The sequence below is a fragment of the Copadichromis virginalis genome, linkage group LG23, assembly GCF_057382275.1.
Source record: "Copadichromis virginalis isolate Kocher_CV1m ecotype Utaka linkage group LG23, C_Virginalis_male_GT1.1, whole genome shotgun sequence".
NCBI lineage: Eukaryota > Metazoa > Chordata > Actinopteri > Cichliformes > Cichlidae > Copadichromis > Copadichromis virginalis.
The window spans coordinates 25,351,825-25,374,590 of record NC_140639.1 but is presented as its reverse complement, the minus strand read 5'-3'; the positions used below and the strand labels follow the sequence as shown (position 1 = coordinate 25,374,590).

Genomic DNA, 22,766 nt, shown 5'->3' with positions numbered 1-22,766 from the left:
GCTTATCTGTCTGGAACTTGAGGTCCCACAGGACTTGAGCGCTGGAGTGGAGTGTCCCAGTGGGACTTGTGAGCTTTTAACGAGCACAAATGTTCCTGTACACTATTACACAATTACTGTCATGAGCAGCTGGACTGTCCCAGAGCTTCTTTGCACACGTGCACCTTCAGTGCTGCCTCTGTGACACTTACTGTGCTCAGGGCATGAGTTTGCAGCCATGATCAGAACACTTGCCTTTTCTTGCCCCACTGGTAGGACTTCTTGAAGTCAGCCTCATCCTTTATCTGTTGATGGTACATGAAGAGGTTTGGTCTTCGTGGTGTTACCACTTACCCCTCATCACTTGTCTTCTTGTCCACATGTTCTTGTTGTCTTGGTTCTGCACTTTGTCTGGAACCCTCCACATATTGAGTCTAAAATTTTTCTGGTAATTTAAATTTTTTTTAGCAAGATAACAGACAATCACATGAACTGAACTTGGGCTTTATTGTGGTATCTTGTGGTCTGTATCTAATTCTGAGTGTACTGTTTTTTTAAAAACATGTTTTCCTGGCTCTTTTATGTCTTACGTATTTTTCTCTCCATTATCAGATTCACAGGTGGTTTACAGGAACCGGGATGGAGATGTCATCAAGTTTGACTTTGACCTGAATGACACACACGTTCTCCTCAGCAACAGCATATTTGTGAGTGTTTTTACACTTTCTTTATTTAAACATATTAAATATTCCAATACACGCCCATGCGCCTGAGCTGTTATATTCTATGAATGCCATTTTACTTCACTGTTAGGTGATTGCCAAGGAATGTGATGTGTGAATATACATACTAGTGCAGGGGTCAGCAACCTTTAACACCCAAAGAGCCATTGGACCCGGGTTCCACACAAAGGAAAACACTGGGAGCCGCAGATACTTTTTGACATCTAACATGAAGATAACACTGTATATATTGTTTTTTACCTTTATGCTTTGTGTGAACAACTAAGGTGTGTTGCTTATGAAATTCATGAAGTGCTACAGAGAAAATTACATTTTATTCATGTAATTAACACATTTTGAACTCTTAAAGAAATATAACCAAAGGAAAGACACCCAGCTGAACTAAAATGATCCAGCAAACAAAAACTGTTGTGAGCCGCCACCCTTATATCGCCTTTGGGCTTTTGGAGCCTTGACCTGACTTTTAAAAAATAATTGGAAAAAAAGCACTATGCTGCTAAAAGATGAAAAATAGATATTTGCAAAATTCTGCCTAAATATGTATTTTACCTGGTTAATGTGTGTGGCGGGGCGTGGTCTGCAGCGCCGCTTAGGGGAGGCGGACGCACCTGAGCGGCACCCGCAATCACGCCTCGCCACCTTAACGTCTGTGCTCTCTATGCTGTTGTGTTGGTGTGTGTCGGGCTGTGAGCTGCAAAGCTACAGCCGGCTGTATACGTACAGCAGCTGTGTGTGAAAAGTGGTCAATAAAGAGATGCTGAAAAGCATGTTCATGCAAATATCGTCGGGTCTGCCGTGGTATGTTTACAATGGGACTTATTTTGAGCGATGAAAAAATAATAGAATATAATTTTATTTTTATATTTCAACATCACAATAATCTTCCAATTTAGAACTACAAGTTAAAAAATGAACTAACACAAAAAATACACTTCAGCTAAATACTTCTAAGTTATTTTCCCAAACCACGCGGAGCCGCAGTATAAGGACTAAAGAGCCGCATGCAGCTCCGGAGCCGCAGGTTGCTGACCTCTGTATAGTGTATAGAGTAGGGCTGCTCGATTATGGCAAAAATGCTAATCACGATTATTTTCACTGAAATTGAGATCTCGATTATTTGACGATATTTATTTAACAATAACAATGTATTGAATAATGACTTTAAAGATTGTCAAAAAATAATTTAAAATAGTATGCAAATACTGATAACAGTGCAAATGTTTGCAATATAAAAAATAAATGAAAAATGTAAACATCTATGTTTAGTGAACTTCAAAATACTGCACAATATTTATGCATACAAATCAAGGCAAGCTGTGTAGCCACACAATGCACAATTGCATCAAACTGACATTGAGGTATGTCAACTAAAGTTGCTGCTCCTTCATTCTTTGATCGTATGTCACTTTGTGAGCGGTCTTCACACTATGTCTACTTGATCCACGTCTGACTCCGTGAACCCATAATGTTTCCACACCACTGAAGTTTTTTTTACCTCTCTTTTCAACCAACGGCAGTCACTCTCCTCCCCAAATAACTTCTGCTTAGCTTTCCGAGCTTCCCTCGGGTCCTCTTAATTGTTGTGACGCGTGTTCGAATCGCAGAGAGGTGCGCTCGTTTTACCACACAGAGCAGCGCGAGAGTAAAGCACGAGGGAGGTGCTAATAACTGTTTACAACTTGCATAGTTCCCATTTCTGTATAACTGTATATCTCAGATTTCTGTAAAGTTATTTATTTCATATTCTGTATAGTTTTTCATATTTATATCCTGTTCATAGCCTGTACATAGCTTGTACTCACTACAGCCTGTACATACTTATAGTTATAGAATATTCACAACATACTTCATACCGTGTACATTATAACATACCATAATAGACCCATTTCTGTAATATACTTACATATCTATATTATTGCTAATATATATATTGTAATATATCTATATCACTAAAGCACTTCTGGATGGATGCAAACTGCATTTCGTTGCCCTGTACCTGTGCATGTGCAATGACAATAAAGTTGAATTCTATTCTATTCTATTCTAATAATCAGCTCAGTCATTTTTAATGATCGTTGAAAGCCCAGATCGTAATTTAGATTAAAATTCGATTAATTGAGCAGCCCTACCCAATAGTTATGTTTTGTGGACATAAAGGAGATCATTTCATTAATTTGAAATGATATAATGGTTTTAGAAGGTGTTCTAGATGTGTAAAAGCTACAAAAGGGTAATTTTAGTATGTTGGTAGGGTTAGTAATATCTGATTTAGATAAGAACCTAATATTCAAGTTTTGGGGATATAAATTAGATGTTAATGTTACAAAATTAAAACGATATAACGGTTTTTAAAAGACTATAAATGGCACATTTTAGCCTAATGCTAGGTGGTTGCTTTGCAGAATGATACCATCTTAATATCAGATGTAGCTGAAAGCCTTCAGGGGTCAAAGATGTACCTCTATACAAAGTTTGATTACTCAACCTCTGATCATGCACACGTTAAAACACAAATATCATCTTTTAGGACTTAAAGAAAACAGAATTACAGAACTGGCACAGTAAATTGGACACTGGCCTTGCGATCTTACTTCTGTCTAGTGCTCATCACAAAGCTTTCTCTTCTACTGTCTGGCTGCTGGGTCCCCAGAGGCTGCAGGAAACAAGTCTCATCCCTGCTTTATCTGCACAATAAAAATACAGTAGCCTCCTGGTGAAGACGCTGGTTGCCCGGCTGTCTGCACTGCGGACAAACTCAAACCTCTCTTTAAGGTTGATCCTCACCTCAACTTACCTGGAAAAGAGGATTTGACGTGTGAATTATAATTTTAGATAATTCTCTAAAACCTGATGCGAGCACACAAATGAACATTCATCATGAGTTGTCACACATGTATTACTTCCAGGAATTTTAAATTATTCCAGTGCAGGGCTAAATTGGCTGCTTTCTAATTGCATCATTATAATCCTGTTGGTGTTCCATCATCACAATCATAAACCATTTATTCTCAGCCGCGCTGTCACCGGGAAGCATGTTTCTACATCAACATGCTTAAATGAGTAGCTCCATGATGAAATCAAAAGACAGAGGTGGCCTCGGTGATGAGAAGTCATAGTCTTGACCCATGCTCGATAGCTGCATAGACAAACAGCTTCAGCATCTAAACCGAGCACTGGCCTGTCTTGCTGCACAGCTTCCCTCGGTCAGCTGTGCACCTAATTTTTTGCAAATAATTGCAAAAACGACACATAAGGCAAAAAGTGGCACTAGAAGTGATGCATGCTGTTTAATTTTTAAGCCTGCCTAATTATTCAGACTCTGCAAAATTTTGAAATGCTGTCTATAAAATGTTGGTCTACCACTTCGTATACCAGAAATGTCACAACCTGCTGAGGTTCCCGTGTGGTTTTGTGACCTTTATCTGCCACATTAGCTTCTGCCTGCTGCATTAGTTTTCTTTTCTTTTTTTTCATCATTGTCCTGGGGCAAAACCTGGAAAAAAGCTGGGGTGAAAATAGAACAGCAACCTCCAGATTTTACCTCAACTAGGAAAAATCAGAATCAGAATTTGACGCTTGACCATAAAACCCAACACCCTCCTGTTGGTGGCTCAGCTCTCAGCAACTTAATTCTTCCAGCCCTTCTCCTCCCTTTGATACCAGCAAGAGGCTCTTTCTGCTGCTTCCCTAATCCTGCACACAGCTGTCTTCAATTCATTCCCTTTTTACCCCACTTCTACAGAAAACAGCTGTGCTTGCCACCCTCTCTGTCTTCACTCTTTGATAATGTCTTGGTATTTATTTATTTTAGGGTTTTCCTTTCCTGAGCCTCATCACAGCCTTCTTCCAGTGGCACAGTAAAGTCCATAAAGATGACCTTCTTAACCTGGTCTGATCGTGCTGGCAGAGGTCTGAAAACAGCTGTGTGTTCGGCTGATAGAGTTTGGGAGGTTGAGCAAACAAGAATGGGAGAAACTTCCCAAAAATAGGTGTTCCAAGCTTGTAGCATCAAAAGTCTTGAATACCTATATACATATTTTGTTTTTTTTTTAATTTTGAATGAAGTTGCAAAAAATTTCAAGCTAACTTTTGTGACTTTGTCATCATGGGTTATTGTGATTGGAATTTTGAGGTACAAAATGAATTGAATCCATTTTGGAATACAGCTGTAACATGACAAAATGGGAAAGAGGTGAAGCGTTGTAGACTTCAGTGAAGCATCACAATAAGAGCAGAGTCCCAACATTGGTAGGAAGTAGGACAGCAGCCTGGCAGTTGTGGAGATGAAGCAAGTGGAGAGTTGGGTCAAATGGTGAAATATATATCTGACCTATGGAACTTATGTTTAAGCTAAAAAACAAATACAGAACTTAATCGATTTAGGAGGAAGTTTATCTATTAACACTTGGTAACTAACCTTATCAGGATGCAATATTGCCGCACAATACCAGTGCTCAATCAATTTTTTTCGCCCCACTCCTACCAGTTGTCCATTCCTGCCTCCTGAGTGCTTGAGCTCTCTGTTATCTTTTTTTTTTGCTATTGTTTGCTTGCTTGATATAAATGTGGACTGAGCAAAAAAACATAAAAAAAATCTTCTCCTCTTCTTCTATTTCTTTTTTTTCAATCAGGTTTCTTTCAAGGTGGCAAAGTACTCCCTGTCTGCAGATCTAAAGTATGCACTCTTTGCCTATGACGTCAAACGGGTGAGTTTTACATTAAAATGCATCCACAACCCACTATGATAAATCAAAATCCCCTGAACATCACATAAAAAAGAGCAAACAGAACAGATGGTGCATTTTTTATTTGCTTCCTTGTGAGCACACACCCTACGGCAGGAGTTCATCCTCACTGTCACAAACCTTTTGTTTCATTTCCAGCCAGGACGGTACTGACACTGCTGTTAAATACCGATTCTGCTTTCATTCACTTATATGCATGCAGCAACCTGATGTTTTTATTCCTAATCATGCTGTTTTGTTCTCAGACAAACTGTTTTTCAAACCCATAAAAAAATGGAAGCGACATAAATTAAAAGCATTCACTTTAGACTGAGCATACACCAGCTGATTGCAAAACACAATACTTACCGCGCTGCACGCGCCCACCGTTTCTCTGTGAGTATAAAGAGCTGCACCTGTGCTGAGCAGGTGTGTGTTTATTTGCGGTGAGGCTGTGTGCCTCTGCCCTTCCTGTGCATTTTCACTCTGTCTCTCAGTATTTTTGTGTTTTTCTGTTTGTTAGCGGTCAGTCATCCACCACGAAGCTCTCCTCCCCTCACAGGTTTTCCATTGATTTTTAGATTTGTTTGCAAACCGATGCATCCAGGCTTTAGAAAGTCTGCAGCAACTGAAAAACTCTGAGGTGGATGTTTGTACATCCTGCACTGGGGTCTGCAACACCAGTTTAAGGGCCTCTCAGCAGGATGGATCGGTGTTTGTTACCATAAAAAAAAAAACACACCTTGGAACATCTTCTGTTTATATAGAAACATGTAAACAGCTTTATTTTCAATGAGCTTTACGTTTTTAATATACCCTCCACTTATCGCACCCCTGTTTACCATCTACTGCAACATGATATCCCCTTAAGTACAATTAAAGCCTCTTCCTGAGGTTTTTAGTTGCACTCAGTTGAATTTCTTCCAGTTCAAGTTTGTTTTATTCCTTAGTTAATATTCCAATAATTATATTAAGCTTGGATTACATAGTGAGGGCATACTTAATATATTCAGATACATGGTGCTGTAAGAGGAGTCTTCTGACTTTAAAGGCACTTTTGGGGGAAATTAAATCAGAAAACCTAAAGTGTGGTTTGTGGTTTCCAGTGAATTAAATCATTCATGCAACTTTAAAGGGCCAAAATTGCACAAACAACATGATTTAATCTCCTGTATTTTTCCAGTATTTGAGAATTTTAAATTCCTACCTCAAGAGCAAGCAGTTTTTAAGTGATACCATGGATTTGAGGGCCAAAAACACAAAAGATAAGTGTCAGGAGAGAGATCTGGACTAGGAGTCAAACTGCCGGTGTTACAGTTTAAAAGCAAATGTTTAGTGGTATCTAAAATGTTGTAACAAAGAGTGAAAAAACATTTAGTACTTTCCTTGTTCAAGTTGTCAAATTTGCATTTTTATGTGTTTTTGTGACAATTTCATGGCCCCAACTTTGTGGCAACAGTTTAGGGTTGGCCCCTTCTTTTTGCAGCATGCACACCAGTGCACAAATCAAGGTCCATAAAGACATGGACTGATGTCACAAATGTGCTTCTGGAAGAACCGGTCAAAAATTCCCAGAAGAGCTGAAGCTGTTATAGCTGCAAATGGTGGACTGACCTATCAAACCCTATGGATTAAGAATGGGGCGTCACTCATGTTCATACATGTTTGAAGACAAACAAACTAATACTTTTGGCTGTATAGTTTAAGTCCATTCTCACTGCTTCCAGTGTAATTAAGTGGGTAAATAGCACCCTGGTGCTGCCAATCAAATGGACTTGATTAGTTAATGATCAGCAAGTATGAGCACCTCTATAAAAGCAGAACTTTTGGCATTTTGCATACTCAGAAAAACTGCCAAAAACCCAAGAATTACACCTCAGACTCTACAGGCCTTAATTAGCATGTTAAATGTTAAATTTCACGAGAGTACAATTAAAAAAGACTGAACAAGTATGGCGTGTTTGGGAGGATTGCCTGAAAAAAACCTCCTCTCTTTAAAAAGAACATGGCAACACAGCTTAGGTCTGCAAAGCTACATCTGAACAAACCACAAGACTTCCATAACAATGTCCTTTGGACAGATGATATCAAAGTGGAGTTGTTTGATGATAATGCACAAAACTAGACCCAACATCAGCACAAATACCTCATACCATCTGTCAGCACATGGTGATGGGGTGTTGATTTGGGCTTGTTTTGCAGCCACAGGACCTGGACAGCTTGCAGTCATTGAGTCGACTCTGAACAACACGTAAAGTATGCTAGAGTCAGATGTGGGGCAAGTTGAACAGCTAAAGCTTGGACCAAACTGAGTCATGCAACAGGACAATGATCTCAAGCACAGCGACAAAAAGCAATGGGTGGAAAAAAAATTCAAGATGCTGTAGTAACCAGTCAAACTTCAGACTTCAACCTGATTGAAATCCTTTGATCTGATATCCTTAAGAGAGCTGTGCATAAATGAAACCTTGCAAACTTCATTGAACCGAAGCAACATTATAAAGATGAATGGACCAAAATTCCTCCACAACATTGTAAAGAATGATAAAGTTAGGCAGAAAACAATTACTTCAAATTTTTGCTGCTAAAGGTGGTTCTACACTTTTCACACTTGCCTAGTTTATTTCACCACATTCATTTGTTGGGTGGGTGGAATCAATGGATCCGGTAACATTATTCTTAACTTAAAATTGTTGAACAAAGCCTACAGTAAGAGCCAGTACCCCCAGTGCTTCTGATAAAATACAGTATACCCAAATTTGCATGATTCGTTTCCCATTGACTTGAAGTGAACCTGGGGGCCAGTCCACTGGCAGTGGTAATTCATGAATATGCAGATGTTCTGTAAATAGCTTCTAAAAATCCTGCTCGCGGACAAGAGGGCAATCTGGGCTGTAAGGAGAGATTGATGAAGATAGATTGAGACAGCTTTTGCTGAGCAAAATGTCAGTATGATCAATATTTGTAAGAAAAAGCAAAACACAAGACAAATAGTGCAATAACACAAGATATTTAAGCCAGAATGGATGACGTGTCAGTTCATAGCATCATTGGGTCGATAAAGATGACTTTACTGAAGCATTTGTAAACATACATCATTTTAAGCATCATAGCGAAGGTCAGTCAGTCAGCAGCAATCTGTGAAAAGCAGATTAATCTGTAAAGCACAACTCGTCCAGTTTCCTTGGTATCGTTTGATAAAGATGTGTTACACCTATTCCACACGTGAACACATGTGTGTTAGTACGTAAAAAAGAGCCTGCTTTTATTTTGACCGCTGTGTCCTGAAATCCTCCTATTTAATAGAAGTTAAGTACAAATCCTTGGAGTGTATTATAACCCTTAAGTTTTACACTTGCATATTTTGCCAGCAAGCTAGGTTTTGTTAAGTGTGTTATTAGAAAAAGAGCCAAGTGCAAAAAGAAGAATTTTAAGCTGCTTAATGAGAGAAAAATCAAAACAGCTAACACTGAAAAAGACTGTTATAACCTGTTTCTACCAGAAACACACAAAAAACATGATGTCCGTTACTCAAATTTTTGGGTTAGCAATTTAAAATTAGAATGAAACACAATGGGAATACAAAAGGAATAAACAAGTGCTTGGGTGTGGCTGTGGCTCAGGTGGTAGAGCAGTTCAGCTACTGGTTGGAAGGTTGGTGGTTCAATTCTTGGCTTCCCCAGTCTGCATGCCAAATATCCTTGGGCAAGATACTAACCCCAAGTTGCCCTCCGATGCGTTCATTGGAGTGTGAATGTAGTTTAGTTTGCACTTGTGTTTAGAAGTGTTTGTATGAATGGGTGAATGAGGCATGTTGTATACAGCTTTGAGTACTCTGGGAGAGTAGAAAAGCGCTTTATAAGAATCAGTCCATTTACCATTTACAAACCTATCAAGAAAAGCAAGTGGAGAACAAAAGCCAATATAGAAAACAGAACCAAAATACAAAACAAAAAAACCACCAAACATCCCCAAAATAACTCAAGAACTCGAACATTAACCATACTCAAAACAAGAACAACCACGAGCTCCTAAAATAAGAACACAAGCAGAGAACAGAATTTACCAAAATAAAACAGGAAGTGACAGCAACGGAAACATCGATAAAACCATCAAAGACATACACTAGGGCTGCTCGATTATGGCAAAAATGATAATCACGATTATTTTCACTGAAATTGAGATCTCGATTATTTGACGATATTTATTTAACAATAACAATGTGTTGAATAATGACTTTAAAAATTGTCAAAAAATAATATAAAATAGTGTGCAAATACTGATAACAGTGCAAATGTTTGCAATATAAAAAATAAATGAAAAATGTAAACTTTGCAGTGTTGCTCTGTGGTGCAGCTACGACACTGTAGCTTACACACTATGTCTACTTGATCCACGTCTGACTCCGTGAACCCATAATGTTTCCACACCACTGAAGTTTTTTTTACCTCTATTTTCAACCAACGGCAGTCACTCTCCTCCCCAAATAACTTCTGCTTAGCTTTCCGAGCTTCCCTCGGGTCCTCTTAATTGTTGTGACACGTGTTCAAAATGCAGAGAGGTGCGCTCGATTTGCCACACGGAGCAGCGTGAGAGTAAAGCACGAGGGAGGGGCTAATAATCGGTTCAGTCATTTTTAATGATCGTTGAAAGCCTAGATCGTAATCGTGATTAAAATTCGATTAATTGAGCAGCCCTAACACACACATATTCTGCTACATGGATTTATTATGCCAATGCAAGAAGCAGAACAATAACAGAACACTCAGGTTCGCCAGGGTTTAAACTACATATGTACTGTCAGATTTGATTTAGGAACTCATTCAGCAGTCACATAATTATTAAAGGTATCAAACAAAACCTCATGTCACAAACAGCCAGCTAAAAAAGCCTAAACTACCCAATTATTTGAAGTATCTGAGGGTCGTCTGAATGACACTGAATGACACTCAAAATAGCTGTCTACCATCGCCATACTTAGCAGCTCTGTCATGGTGACCCTATCCTCCCCTCCTCCGCCTCTGATCACGAGCCTTTTACAAAGGAGGGGGACGGTGGTGGGTGAAGGGATCATAATTCACAAGAAGCCCAAAGCTGAGCTGATAAATAGTTTTAAATCATGCTTATTGAGTGTCTGAGCTTGGTTTGTGGTGACTAATCCTAACTTTTGGTTTCTTGCATTCAGAAAATTCCTGAAATATCTCTCCACTGAAATCCCTTTATCTCCTCAAATGTAAAACATGCCTCGAGACTGATTATCAGCTTAATCGTATCTTATATAACGAACATGCCTGGCAGCATTGTTAGGGTTTCTTTAAATGTGTTTGTAGGCTTAGCCATAGGTTTAAACAGGCATGTTTGGCTTTAAGAATTTGAGATCCGCTTTCCCACTGAGACACCTTGTAAACATGAAGCTGTTTCTTATCCATCAATACATCAGGGTGTGAATACCTGAAGTCTTGTCTTAGCAGCAATCAAACAGGAAGCAGAATAACGAGATGTTTGCAAACGACTGTGACTTCAGCACGTATATCAAAGTTTTCCCGCTGCAGTTGGTTTGTCTTTGCTCAGCAAGGCTGGTATCAGTGATGGATCAGTGTTTGCATTATGTGATGGCTTGCTCTCTCATTTCAGATGTACAGATATTCATACACCGCATCTTATATCTTGTACAACATCTACACGAGGTAAGCCGGTTTAGACTTTTCATCATCACCTGCTCTCTGCACGTGACGGCATTCAGGTTGTTTTATTTCTGTGTGTGTGTGTGTTCAACAGGGAGGTAAGGGAGCTGAATCCTCCCGAGGTCCACAATGCTGTGCTCCAGCACGCAGCCTGGGGACGACAAGGACAGCAGCTGGTAAGACTGAGCGTGTCTGTTTTTAAAGCGTGATGCTTTCTCTCATTTCCTTTCTTCTGTCCTCGGCGGCTTTTTATAAATTCACGCTGCCCAGCCGCTCCAGGGGGATCTGCTCCACAGGATAGGTTGTGTTTACACGTTCTCTGTTTTCGTCTGTAGTTAATTTCACATTTTTACATTATGTTACACTCAGGGTGCTTCTTCAGACTTATTAGTAGAGTGAGGAAGTCTCTGGGCCACCTGTTTTCATTTTAGCGCTGTGCTGTAGAAATAAATTCAGCACTGTAAAGCAAGCAGCAGCTTTCAGCACAACCTTGAATGTCTGCTGATGTAGTGCAGTGCCTTTTATCAGTAGTTGGAAAGCAATATAAAAGAATAACATATATGTTTTTTATAAATATCTTTTATAAAAACTTTGAGGGTTTTTTTTTTAGTCTTCAAACTTGGAGCACAAGTCCAGAGCTCATTCTCACTTCTGAAGGTTAACACAGCCAGATTATTTCATCGTTCTTAGCTAGAGACCAGATTAATTCTCTTTTACTTAAGGTTTTGCATTTTTGCTTGACGAGACATGTAAGAATCTGTGCTTTTGTGTCATTTTTAAGCACCATGAGTTGAGGGCAACTTTAATCATTTCTTTGCAAGTTCTTTTAGATGTTTCTATGGTGGCTCTAAAAGGTCAAATGCACTGCAACTTACAAAAAACAGGAAATATAAAAATGCACATAAGAAATCGACAGAACAACAGAAGTCGAATAAAACACAATGAAATGGAAAAATGTTTCACAAAAAAGATCTCATGACACTGATGAACCCTCCACCTCTTGGTCCATTTTTCCTAAGTTGGTGTCAGTGTTGTAACATTTGTACAGCTATTAAAACAACAGCTGCATTAGGTGTATGTAAGCCAGAGGAGCTGCCATGGAGCTAATGACATTTGACAAGAGAGCAGTGGAAATGAAGCAAATGCAGCGGGAAATGACTTCAGGAAGATTCAGGATATTGGTGAAGATGCAGGATCCTGTTTGTACCTTCAAATGCAAATATTAAAACACTGATGAAATATGGTGAACAAACAGTGCACACTGGGATTTAATATATATAAAAAAGAGATGTCATCAGAGAGGAAATCAAAAAGAAAAACAAATCAAGTGGACGAGCAAAAAGCAGCTTCACACGAGGGTGAGAAACGGCAGAGAGGAAAAACAAACTAAATTTGCGTGTTTGTGTCTGCTGTTGCTTCGTCTTCCTCTCCAGATCTACATCTTTGAGAATAACATCTACTACCAGTCAGACGTGAGGAGCAACTCTCTGAGAATCACCTCCTCTGGGATGGAGGGAGTCATTTTCAACGGGCTCACTGACTGGCTATACGAAGGTGTGTGCCGCAGAGTGTATCGACTCTGAACGTTGAGTCCTTTGCATCTTTTATGAGCCCTTTTATCACTACAAGTGCAACTTTTATGTATAAACTGCACTTTGGGCTGATGCACCATAAATGCCAGCTCTGACTTAATGTGAATAACTGTGAAATTAAATCTTGCACAGACACTGAATGTAAATGAGTTATAAACACGTGTGAACTTTACTTATGACTAAATTCCTCATGACATCAGCCTCAGTTGTGGTTTCACATATAGATACACACATTAGCCAACATGAGCTCCTCTGTATGCCAAAGTTTTCTAGAGTTCAATGTGAGGACATCTGTCTGACAGATAAAGCATGCAACAGGACAATGAACACAAGCATACAAACAGAAAGCAAATCTCCAACACAGTACCTGAAAAAGAAAAGAATCAAGGTGGTGCAATGATCCGGTCAAAGTCCAGACTTCAACCTGACTGTTGTGGGCTGCTGTAAGTTGTTCTACAAGTCACTGAATCGCAGGATGGACGTTGTTTTACAGGACTGGTAATGTTAGCATGCAAACCTCTCCGCTGGTAAATATGACAACAAATAACTTTTTTATACAGTCTATGATTATAACAAATAACTAACGAGCAATGCAATAAAAATGTAAAACATTTACTAAAATTCACACACATTGCAATGGGCCAGATATCATTATCTTACAGTGTTAAATGTTTGTATGTTATTCATAAACAATGAGCCATTCTAGTGTCTTACCTTTAGGATGTTACACTTATACTGGAGGCTGGAGTATGGCTACAGCGGCTGTGGTTTTACTAGATTTGTAACGTGCACTACAATTTTTCAGCATGAGATCTTTTCCTTTTACTCATTTTGACATATTCCACTAATAAAGAGAGAAAAAGCACATCTATGGACACAGAAACAGCCATTTATGAAAGGTGGCATTGCTCCCATTAGCAGTGCGCTTGTAAATTGCATTTGGCTCACTGCTCTTTTTGTTACTCTCTGAATTTCTCTTACTAAAATGCTCATTTAAGACCTTCAGAAAGTCAGTTATAAAAACTTTGTGACATTAATAATTGCTAAGTTTAAATCGAGGTGGTTTGAATTTTTGCCATTCTCTCTTTAAATGCCAGAAGGCGAAACAGGAGAGTCGCTGTGAGCTCGTTGGTGGAGGAAACAGTTTCAGGGTGCACTGTGGATTGTCGGTTTTTCAAAGATTTGTCTTTGGCATTAAAAATGCAGCAGAGCAGACTAGACAAACTCAGCAGAGTGGCAATGAAAAATCAACAACAAGCCTCTACGATCCATTAAGTCTCTGTGTAAACAAATTCAGTAATGTGGTGATAGTGTGTGCAGTGTGCGCAGTCTGCACAGAGAGCAGCACAAACGCTGTCTGAGAGAGATGGGGAACATTACAGAATAATTTTTGTTTGTAGATTTACTGAAAGCTGTTCATTTTCACTGTTTCATTTGCTTTTACTTCAGATTGCAGCCATTTGGCTGATATGTTCTGACAGCAGAGGAGCACAACTCCATCAAATAGTGTGCTTTTGACCAGTTTTTGGATTACATTTTAAATAACGTAAAGTGACCTAGAAAAGGCAAAAATGAAAGAATAAAAGAATAGGAGTGCAGGTGGGGAAAACCAGCAGGTTCATAAGATCTATCTGTCTTAATGTATGTAAGTAGATCCTCGGGTCGCTTTAAATACAGAATGAGAGGAAAAAATCTAAATAAAGCTGTTTTACAGATGGTTTTGTGTGTTTTATTCCTGATCAGAGGAGATTCTACATTCATATTTGGCTCACTGGTGGTCTCCTGATGGAGAACGACTGGCCTACCTCACCATCAACGACACACTGGTACCCAACATGGTTCTTCCCCAGTTCACCGGCAGCACGTACCCCCGAGGCCTACAGTACCCATATCCAATGGTGAGGCTGGGCTCTGAGGAATAGACAGTCGCTTTCTTTAAGGCTCTTTGCAGTATTTTCATCCTTCAACTAATACACAGCTAAATCTAAATATACCAGAGGGAAAAGGCAATGCCACATCAATAACCTTAGATTAGCAGAGTAGCAGTAAGTCACTGCTCTGCACATCTGGCTCAGGTGGAATCATTTTAAATTATTTTACTGTAAGTAATTACCTTAAAGTGCAGTTTTTCGATGACAGAATCATGCCTGTTGTTAACGCAGTGCTGCCCGAGGGCCCGAAGACCACAGGCATCCGTGTTGATTTTGGGCTTTGTCCTTGCACACAGAGATTTCTCCAGATTTTCTGAATTTTTCAATGATATTATGCACCATAGATGATGAGATATTCAAAGTCACATTTATGTAGAGGAACATTATTCTGAAATCTGTCCACAGGTTGAAGATGCAGGGTTTTTTCAGATTTGTTAAACTCTACCTCTTAAAGATGCTCTTTTTATACACAATCATGTCACTGACGTGATGCCAATGAACCTAATGAGCTGGCAAAAGTTACTATTTTAGTACTGCAATCAGTGTGTTCTGTTTTTGTTCACATTTGACACAGCATCCAAACTTTTTTGAAATTGGTGTTGTCATTCCCATCGTGATATCTTGAATTTATACTGAACGCATCAATACTTATGGACACGTTTGCACTCAACCCACAAGCGTTAAACTCGGAAGTTGGCTGAACATTCATACAAACAAATTATCTCCCTGTTTTTTAGATGATTTGTTGATTGTTGTTTTGTCTCAGAGTTTTGGGAATTAATTTCTCACTGTACACGTGATACCAGCAATTCCCCAACCAATGATATGTCTGACCGTTTAAATGATCCTATGACCTGAAGACCACAGCTGTAGTTATTGTACAACTGAGGATGCAAAAATCTGCTATGTGGAAGAGTAGAATTTGTGGAAATAAGTCATGAACAGTTATTTATTTGGTGTTAGCTTGCATATTCTCTCTGTGATCTATAGCATTGTCTTTTCATTTTAAATGAATTATTCAGACTTTTTCTCTGCTTTTATGTATAGATGTCAACACCACAGTCTCGTCTTATGTACATTAAATTAAAAAGCTGATTTTAGGGGATGTTTCTGTGTCCGTCCCATCAGGCCGGTCACGTCAATCCTACAGTCAAGCTGTCGGTGGTCAGCCTGGTTGGTGCGACGCACACTCAGGAGATGCAGCCTCCCGATCAGCTCGCGCTCAGGTGACGACACACAAACATAAGCTCGGGCTGGCACAGAAAGGTGTAAAATCCACAATTCGAGTCTCCTCTCTGTGTCTTCTCTGCAGGGATTTCTATATCACCATGGTGAAGTGGATCAGTAATACTCACCTCGTCGTGCAGTGGCTCAATCGGCCCCAGAACGCTTCTCTGCTTACTGTGTGTGACGCAACAATAGGAGTCTGTCTTCAGGTTAGTGCTTTTGATTTAAACCTCAGGAAGGAAACTTAGTTCAGAGTTTCATTGTCCGCATACAGAGCAGATTACTTAAGTGTACCCCAAAGCACTGCTGTGAGTTGAGAAGAATCAGACTCATTAAAGTTGTACTGTTATTTTACTCTCTTAGGGCCAGCTGTTCTGCTTTTCTTTATTTACAGTCAGATATATACAGTCAGCGAGTCCCAGTCTTTTGTGACACTGAGGCATGTAGGCCACTCTGATACAGAGTAAATTGTAAAGTGGCAGAAGCTCTTTGCTGCAGTCTTGACTATAAGAAGATCAAAGCTGCCACTTTACAAGCCTGTGACCCTTTGCCAGGACTTATAGGCAGATGGTGCTGTGCTTGTAATGGTGCACACTTCAATCAGTGCAAGTCAGTGTGAGCTGCTGCTAGGTGAGGACTATGTGCCAGAAAGCACTGGAACTTCTCTAAGTGTCGACTTTGCATCAGGCCGCCACGTGGCCGATGAGTCCACTGATACACCAAAGTAGCTTTAAGCATGCCTGCTCCCACTTGCGCTCTCTGTGAATAAAGAACACTGGCATTCATTTGTCAAGACCCAAGATGGAGAAACTGTCATAAATGTGGTCATTTGGTTCTAAAACTGAAATCATAGGTATCTGACGTTCACCTCCACACATCCAAAACTGGATGGACTGATAAAAATGGAGTTGTTGTCAGACGGGTTTAAAGATGGTGAAAAGCGGTTATGCTCTGCGGATTTTGGTTTGGCAGCTTGGCAGATGGTTTGGAAGAATGACCAATCTCTGTGACATAAAGTCCAGTTTATCAGACACGGAGAAGTCCAGTTTGGCATAGAAACAGTTTTTGGTCTTCCCTGCCTTCTAAGGCTGATGGCAGTGGTGGACTGCACTGATGGGCATAGCCTAAAACTCTTTTCAGACCTACTGGTAAGTTCCTTTAGCTTCTCAAAACCGTTCTTACAGTCTGTGGTAGGGGTGGGAAAAATCAATCAATCAAAACACTTGATTGATTGACTGCAAGCTAATAGCTTAGTCGCACAAGTAAAAATAGGACAGCAACCTCCTCACATCTCCAAGAAGACCAGTAGCTGTCTGACGATTGTATTGAATTGGTGATTGAACTGTTGGTAACATCATTGGTGGCTGCCAGCAGTTTGCATTCTGGTAATGTTCCTACAGAACAGGAAGGCTGCTGAGCACAAATGTGATAGTTAGATATTCATTTCTTTCCATGTAGACAGCAACAGATATGTGATGTGCAATGATTTATCAGAGTTAATTGCTGATAATTATGCTGTTAATTATGCTGTTATGCTGTTATTATCATAAACAGATTGCATATAACTGCCAACTTGACCCCATTTAATACCACAGTGATCGTAGACTGACTCTCTCATGGCAACATTTATGGCAGGTTTCAGTTACCACGTTGGTGTGCTTCACAGCCTCAGTACCTGAAGTGAGATAACTTTATCTTACAGAATAAAACAGATACTGACTAAATCTAATTTGCAGTTTAATAAAAGATGATAAATCGCTGTACGTGTTATTACTATACTCACAATAATAGTTAATGAGTGAAGTACTGTAATAATATAATATTATTAATAATATAATAATATGATCATGTTATTTCTACCTGAAGTATATTAAGTGATTTTGATGCCTAGTGGGGGGAGGGGGGGTATGAAACGTGGCTTATTTAACATAACTTGAGAGTAAATGTAGTACTTATAAGAGTATGACCCACTTTTACTAACTTGTGTTTGTACTTATGTGTTTTAGTTTGGCGTCCTTTGTTTTGATAAAAAACGCTCCCCTCATCTACTAGCCCCTTTTTGCAGCCATAACAGTGTGTAGCTGTGACAGGTACATGACATGCTAATGCTAGCTTTACCAGATGACATTTTAAAAACTTCATTTTTATTTTTCAGTTGTTTCACACTTTTTTGACCGTTGTCGTCACCTTTAACTTTCCGTGTTTCTGCTTTCTGTATAGTAGCATCCAGTGTGGCCCGCACTGGTGCTTCGCGTGTTCTTCTTCTTTTATTATTATTAAGTGACATTGAAGCACATTACTCCCACCCTCTGGTGAGATTGGTGCATTACATCCTAACAAGTGTCAATAAAAAAACAAGTGAAGAAATAGTTGCATAAATTATTATACTTTTAAGTAATTATAGGAATATTCAGAAATCATAACCATACCTAACCTTACAGAGACGTTTAATGGACACATGATTCAAGCTGTGTCAAACCTTGGATTTTATTTCCTGCTCTTTCATGCAGAGACATGAGGAGTCTTCAGAGACGTGGCTTTCCAGACAGGTAAGTCTGAATGCACACATTTATCACAGTGTCCCATATGTGGAATCAAACCGTGAATACCACACAAGTGATAAGTCTTAGCTTTAACTTGCAAACATTCATGCCAGCATTAGAAAGGACCAGATTTCAAGGTTACAAAACTAACCGGACAGGCTTCTGCACTCAGACCTTGTCCAGAGCTGTCTTTATTACACAATTAGACATGTTTGTAGGACTGGAAATCATCAGTGTGGTTCAGGGGAGGGGGCATCTCTGGACAAGAGGCAGGTCACGTGACGCCCATTCACACCTGACAATCACAAGGACATTGTAGCAGAGACATCGGAGGTTAAAGACCATTTAAAGTATGAGCTGACCGTGTTTGACATCTGTGTTCTCACATGCTCCTCATTTATATGATGTCTAGAAAAGTCCAGGGTTCCTGTGGATGTGTGAAAATGGCGTAATTTTTTTTTTGGGGTGTTACTAGCATTCTTTTTAATGCTTGAATAAGTGCATTATAGCGTAAAAGCCTGCAAGAATAATGAATAAAGATAGATTTTCAAGGTTTGTGTATACAGGAGCATCCCCTGTGCTTGGATAAGGGGTTTAACTCATGGGGCGGGTTAGTTTTCACAGTAGGCGAGACGTGAAGGTTAAATCTCCTGCACAGCCGCCTCCTTTAATGTCGTATCCATCGATAAAAATATGCGTAGCTTATTTTTGGACTGTGTTGTATTGCTGAGTCAGCATGCAGCAGGATGCGTCCATGCGTGAAGAATGTGACCTCTGAAGTCTTGAGTTTCTCTCTGCAGGGACAGGATCCACTGTTCTCCAAGGACAGGAGCCGGTTTTTCCTCACGCTGCCTGTGAAGCAGGGAGGTCACGGAGACTTCCACCACATCACGATGTTCACCAAGAAGGTGATTTACAGACGACACTCTGCTCTTTTCTCCACGTCCTCGCCACAAGTGGTGTCGCCAGGACCGGATAAGAGTAGGACGACTGTTTCATCCGTTACTTGGCTTTGATTTTAATCCCAACCACAGTTTTTATTTAATCAGAATACTTTATTAATCCCTAAGGAAATTATGTAATTAATCACAAGTAATTTAAATTTAATCCCGTCTGGAACCCTTTAAACCTTTTATGTTGCAGAGGTTTTCTGAACTATATTTAATTAAATATTTTATTGAAATGTTATATTTAAGATTAAACGGTTTTGGTTATCCTGAGAGGAAACTATTTTTTCATGATGAAATAAAATGTTCAAAAGAGCTTTAAAAATATATTCCCTTTCATGTACACATTAAGCTGGAATTTACTAGTAATTAAAGTGGACCATTTATGCCTTCTCCTTATTTTCTGGATATATACTCACTGGCCACTTCATTAGGTACACCTTGCAGCTGTCAGGTTGTATGCTCTTCTTGCCTTCAGAGTTGCTTTAATTCTTCAAGTCACAGATTCAACAAGGTGCTTGGTGCATGTTGACAGCATCAGACGGTTTTTGCAGATTTGTCAGCTGCACACCCGAAAGGTGCTCTGCTGGATTGAAATCTTGTAAATATGGAGGCCCTTTGAGTACAGCCACACACCATTACACTACCTGAAGCCAGAATCACTGATATAGGGCAGGATGGCTCCATGCTTTCATGTAGTTTAGATCAAATTCTGACCCTACCATCTGAATGTTACAGCAGAAATACAGACTCATCAGACCAGGCAATGTTTTTTGAATATTTTGTTGTCTAATTTTGATGAGCCCGTGTGAATTGTAGTCTCAGTTTCCTGGTCTTAGCTGACAGGAGTGGTCTTCTGCTGCTGTAGAGATACTCTTCTGCATACCTTGGTGGTAATGAGTGGTTATTTGAGTTACCGTTGCCTTTCTATTAGCTGAAAGCAGTCTGGCCCTTCTCATCTGACCTCTGACATCAACAAAGCATTTTCACCCAGCGAACTGAACATTTTCTCTTTTTCTCTGTTCTTTTTGAAATACTTAGATCAACAACTGTGTCATGCTCAAAGTCACCGTTCTTCCATTCTGATGTTGAGGTTGAACCTCATTAAGTCGTCTTAAGCATGTCTGCATGCCTAAATGCACTGGGTTCCTGCAGTGTGATTAGATTAGTCTATGTTAATAATGTCCTCCTCTAATCGCTCAGTTTAAGACCATCTTTTCAACCCAGCTGCTGTTTAGACACTTTATTTATTTATTAATGGCTACAAATCAGAAGAAAGCTGGGTTTAAAGTGAGGTCATCACCAAGGTCCACAGAATGATTATGTAGATCTTTGAATGATGTAAAAAATACGCTGCTAGAGTCACACAATATAAACCTGGAAATGAGCATAGTAGGGCCACTTTAAAATAAAAATACAATCTGGATTTTTATGAATTAATGTTAAGAACAGAAGCTCTTATAACTGTGTAATTCCACATGATGTATAAGATGCAATGAAACAAACTGCATTCGCAGGTCACTGAACTTCAATTATCAGCTCAGTTTTATATGAAACTTTAGGACATTAAAAAAAAAAATTGGTCATTAAATACACAGAAGCTTAAAAATTGATCTAATTTACTTCAGGTTCTTCAATTGTTTTGAGTTCTTTTTCCTTGTTCGCATCGCTGAAGGTTGTAGTATACAGACAGCTGTCACTGTGCTGCTTTGCTAATAAAGAAAAAGTCAGGGTCCAACTGGTGGGTTGGACCTAAAAAGGAAACAATTCTCACAATAAAACGCATATTTGCATATTTGCAACTGTCAAGAAAGAGGAGGCACAGAATCGGGGCTGGCACCAAATGTTTAATTGGAGAGAGACAGAATATCAACCAAAAATCCAGAAACACCATTATATAAAAGTTATAAATTGATCTGTATGTTATTGATTTAAATAATTATTTGAAGTCAGTTGGTAATGCCGTTGGTGACACACTACGCTGTAACTGACTGAAATCTGAAGACTCAAAGAACACCATCCCCCACGTGGAAACATGGTAACTGTACAATACGACTTCATGAGATCCTGCTTCCCTCAGCCAGGACGCTGAAAATGAGTCATGGATGGCTCTTCAAGCAAGACATTGACCCAAAACATATCACCAAAGCACCAAAGGACGGGCTAAAGAAGAAGCACACTGTGATAAAAGAGTAGTCTAACCAGACTTCAGACTATATAGAGCTGAAGCTGCTGAGCTTTGGCCAAAAAACCTAAAGGATTTAGAGAGTTTCTGTAATGTGGAGTGGACCAAAACACTTCCTGGGATGTGTGCAAACCTGGTGACCAACAGGAAACAGCTTACCACATGACTCTTGTTTTGATTGGGGATCAAATACTTATTTATTCAGTGACATGCAAATCAGTTTTTAACTTTTATGTAATGTGGAGCCTGAATACACAACCCCCCAGACTTAATTTTTTTATTTAACCTTCTTTTCATAAGGAAAAAATAATCTTGAGATTAAAAGTCTCTTTTGTCATGAGTGTCCTTGCAAACAAGGACAGCAGTACAATCATAGGCTGCACAAAACAATATGAAGCACACACATCCAAATCCATACACCAGTTAAATATGGGCAAAGGATGAACATTAACAAAGAAATTTCTAAACTTCACTGTCAATAAAAATGATTATCTTTGTCAAAATAGTAGTCGAATGCCAGAAACAAAGATAATAATATTCAGACAGCATGAAGTAACTTCATCAAAGTCATTTAAAACTGCATTTCCTCTGGGATGAGAGACTCCAAGTCTTATCAGTTCTTCACTTTGTTTTCACTTCAGCATGTTTCCATCAAACTGTTTGTCTTTCAGCTGCGAAGCGACCAGGACGAAGTTCGCAACTTGACGTCGGGAAACTGGGAGGTGACAAAAATTGTGGCGTACGACGAAAACAACCAGACTGTGTAAGACTCAAACAAAATCATAACCCGTGTTGTCTCAGCAAACACTGATTGATATTTGAGAGGAAGATGTTAAGACGCTTCTCATACAGCCACAAAAATGAATGTTTTAACACAGACTGTGTGGCTTTTCGTTGCCAGGCTGTAATTATAACGCTGGACTCAGAAAGCAGTGGCTCAGATGTAAAGGAGACGATGAGAGAAAGGAAAAACACTCCTGCTAAAAGCCTAATTTTTCTCTAGATGAAAAGCCTTTTTTTCATTTTCCAACCAAGAAACAGAATAAAAACTCTTCTTTCTGTCTTATTTATTTTTTCCCATTATCACTGCTAATAATAATAATTCAGCTTCATTGAGGAGGAGGAGATAAACGTGTGAAAACAACAAGTGCTTTGTGAGCTGCCAGTTTCATGACAGCACAGATCTTTACTTACGGTTGGGCGGACACAGA

At 39.4% G+C, this 22,766-nt stretch overlaps 1 protein-coding gene across 3 annotated transcripts in view; it reads left to right on the top strand.

The window, feature by feature from the left end:
• The window catches only part of LOC146681006 (inactive dipeptidyl peptidase 10-like), a 136,527-nt gene that overhangs the window by 96,330 nt on the left and 17,431 nt on the right, over positions 1-22,766 (top strand). For 2 of the 3 annotated variants that reach the window (XM_085448329.1, XM_085448330.1), the window contains exons 4-14: positions 592-686; positions 5,354-5,428; positions 11,081-11,133; positions 11,225-11,306; positions 12,564-12,684; positions 14,466-14,620; positions 15,782-15,879; positions 15,966-16,089; positions 18,391-18,429; positions 19,224-19,331; positions 22,227-22,318. In XM_085448329.1, the coding sequence (XP_085304455.1) occupies positions 592-686; positions 5,354-5,428; positions 11,081-11,133; positions 11,225-11,306; positions 12,564-12,684; positions 14,466-14,620; positions 15,782-15,879; positions 15,966-16,089; positions 18,391-18,429; positions 19,224-19,331; positions 22,227-22,318 (1,042 nt within the window). The remainder of the gene's footprint in view (positions 1-591; positions 687-5,353; positions 5,429-11,080; positions 11,134-11,224; positions 11,307-12,563; positions 12,685-14,465; positions 14,621-15,781; positions 15,880-15,965; positions 16,090-18,390; positions 18,430-19,223; positions 19,332-22,226; positions 22,319-22,766) is intronic. The other variant, XM_085448331.1, reaches the window with a different exon arrangement.